The following is a 2,798-nucleotide window of genomic DNA, read 5'->3' as shown; positions in this document are numbered from 1 at the left end:
CTGGCCTATTTATTGCCTGACTCTACCTCCTCATCACAATCGACTTGAGAATGGTCCAGGACGGACCGAAACGTCGTCGTCCCTTCAACTTCTAGTGTGTGGTCTGGTCAACATACTTCAGCCACGTTATTGTGACTCATCGCCTGCATATGTCTATACCATTGTCTGTATTAAATGTGTTAATAATCTTGTAAAATATTGTAGAAAAATATTTAATTTCATATTTTACAGTTTCAGCCTAAGGAATAAGTGCTTTTAATGAATATTGTTGCCTATATTTATTGCTTCTGACCATCAGGTAAGTTGACTGGCGAGCGGCACCGCTGGCAACCCTTGGTGAGTGTTGCCGTCACATACGCACGTGTTTATTAACACATTCATTGTTTATACTGAATTTAAATTTATACATTATATAGACAAATATATGGATTTGGATACAAAGACTGTAAACGATGATAAATGTGGAGCGACCTGCCGCGGTGCTGTTATACTGGTGTTCATTTACGGCACAGTATAATTATCGTTGATATATTACTTCTAACAGTGGCATTTGTTGAAAATTTGCAAAGCCGTTGTTTTCGAATATGTTCACTAAGTAATGATTTTTGTTCAAATCGGAAGAGATATTAAGTTCAATACTTGTGCATTTTGTATATTTTTAATCGAAACTGTAATCCCATTCCACAGAAATCACAATAGCATGATGCATCAAATGAACAAATCCACAAGGGCCGTGCCGAGGGTTCGAACCTACGTCCTCTCGGATGCAGGTTCGAACCCTCGTCATGGCCCTTGTGGATTTGTTAATTTGATGCATCATGCTATTGTGATTTCTGTGTGTACTGCCTTAGGTATTCATTGGCAGCTTCACATTCCTTATTCCAGGATTTTGATTTCCTTTAGCTTTCATAACTTGAGATAAGTTACAACATCGAAGGATATTTATAATATATTGTTATTCACGAAATTATAAAGAATTCACGACAGGATTTTGTCAAAAGAAAACAGTGTAATATCACACTATTCTTGTTTAATGCATAATAATCTTAAAGCCTAAGAACTTGATGTTTACGAGAGTAATGCATGCATGTTGCTCGACCGTGTTCACGCATGCACTCACGTACATGGGTACGAAGACACACGCTTCACGTACACACCCCATGTACACCACACGCACGCACATCACACGCGCGAGCACAATACTTTTAGTAATACAGTATTTGTTGTATCCCAGACCCACAGCATTAATTATTCCCAGTAACTACTTGTTAACAATTTATACATTAAGAATGTAATGGGAGAGTAATGATTACCAGACGAAAGGGCTTTCGCCTTTCAGCATCGTGGCCACAAGAGCGATCATGGCATGAAAACTAAGCCCCATTTGAGTAATCAGGCGAGACGAGGGCAATAATTCCTTTTTAAAGCTAATCTCCTGGCTGGTGGTTCGCTGACACCCAACGAGGTTAGGTCGTTATTCAACCACTTCATTTAACGGCTATCACCTGTGATGCAACAGCTGGCAGTCACTACTTCATGGCTGTCAGTCACAGTTTAACAGCAGTCAGCTGTGATTTTGACATTTGTCAATCGTGGTTTAACAACCTTCAGTCGTGATGCAATGTTAGTCGTAATATTCCCATCGCTTGTGTTTAACAAGAAAGACAGAAAATACTAGTAATAATGTACTAAAAGGGGTATCTGGCCCTATTTTAAGTGTTGGGAGGTCCTAATAGGCAAATATGCAACCAGAACATGCTTTTTGTACGTTCGTATCTAAAGGTATCTAAACTAGGTAGTTACATTTTTATGAACATATGGACATCTGCATTTATGCAGCTGCACTAGACTATATGAGGGGGTTACATAGTTCGTGTCAAGAGGTACCTCTGAAATGGTAAAATATCCCAATCTCACAGATAGAGAGGGAGTGAGATAGTCCAATCGACCCACTCCATTCCAGACCAATTTTCCACTCCATGGAGTCCACTCCACACTCGATGGAGTGGGTCCATCGACCCACTCCAATGGAATGGGTCCATCGACCCACTCCAATGGAATGGGTCCATCGACCCACTCCAATGGAATGGGTCCATCGACCCACTCCAATGGAATGGGTCCATCGACCCACTCCAATGGAATGGGTCCATCGACCCACTCCAATGGAATGGGTCCATCGACCCACTCCAATGGAATGGGTCCATCGACCCACTCCAATGGAATGGGTCCATCGACCCACTCCAATGGAATGGGTCCATCGACCCACTCCAATGGAATGGGTCCATCGACCCACTCCAATGGAATGGGTCCATCGACCCACTCCAATGGAATGGGTCCATCGACCCACTCCAATGGAATGGGTCCATCGACCCACTCCAATGGAATGGTTCGATGCCAAACCTTGTATAATTTTTTACTGGAATTAAATTGAAGATTTATATACTCTGCTCCTTCCTCCGCCTAAAATGGTCAGTGTGCTTGGCCAAATAATTACAAAGTGGAGCGGAAAAAGTTTCATGTACGTGTGGGTAGGAGTCGTAGTGAAGCAGATTGTGTTATTAATTGTTAGACGCCGGGTGTCTCGATGCGCTCTCTGGACAGCCCGTCTTCCTAAGGACGAAGACGAAGTTGAGTCTGGCCTCGGGGAGTAGAAGAACTCCCAGAACCCTCTCCAGGTATGTCAAGAAACGTCAAGAAAACGATAAATTTTAGGTGTCCTCTCCTACCCGTAGCCTGGTGGATAGCGCGCAGGACTCGTAATTCTGTGGCGCGGGTTCGATTCCCGCACGAGGCAGAAA

General features: G+C 42.9%; 1 protein-coding gene across 1 annotated transcript; it reads left to right on the top strand.

Annotated features, from left to right (window-relative positions):
• Nucleotides 1–2,032: 2,032 nt before the first annotated feature.
• On the top strand, nucleotides 2,033–2,431 carry LOC138358400 (MARCO-like protein). Its single transcript, XM_069316241.1, has one exon. The coding sequence runs from the start codon at nucleotides 2,033–2,035 to the stop codon at nucleotides 2,429–2,431; it is 399 nt and encodes a 132-aa protein (XP_069172342.1).
• The last annotated feature ends 367 nt before the right edge of the window (nucleotides 2,432–2,798 follow it).

The sequence above is a fragment of the Procambarus clarkii genome, chromosome 83, assembly GCF_040958095.1.
Source record: "Procambarus clarkii isolate CNS0578487 chromosome 83, FALCON_Pclarkii_2.0, whole genome shotgun sequence".
Taxonomy (NCBI): Eukaryota; Metazoa; Arthropoda; class Malacostraca; order Decapoda; family Cambaridae; genus Procambarus; species Procambarus clarkii.
This window is presented reverse-complemented; position numbering and strand designations above follow the sequence as displayed.

What these genes read in the sequence shown, in the direction of transcription:
- LOC138358400 (XM_069316241.1), top strand. Translation starts at nt 2,033, where the DNA reads ATGGGTCCATCGACCCACTCCAATGGAATGGGTCCATCGACCCACTCC.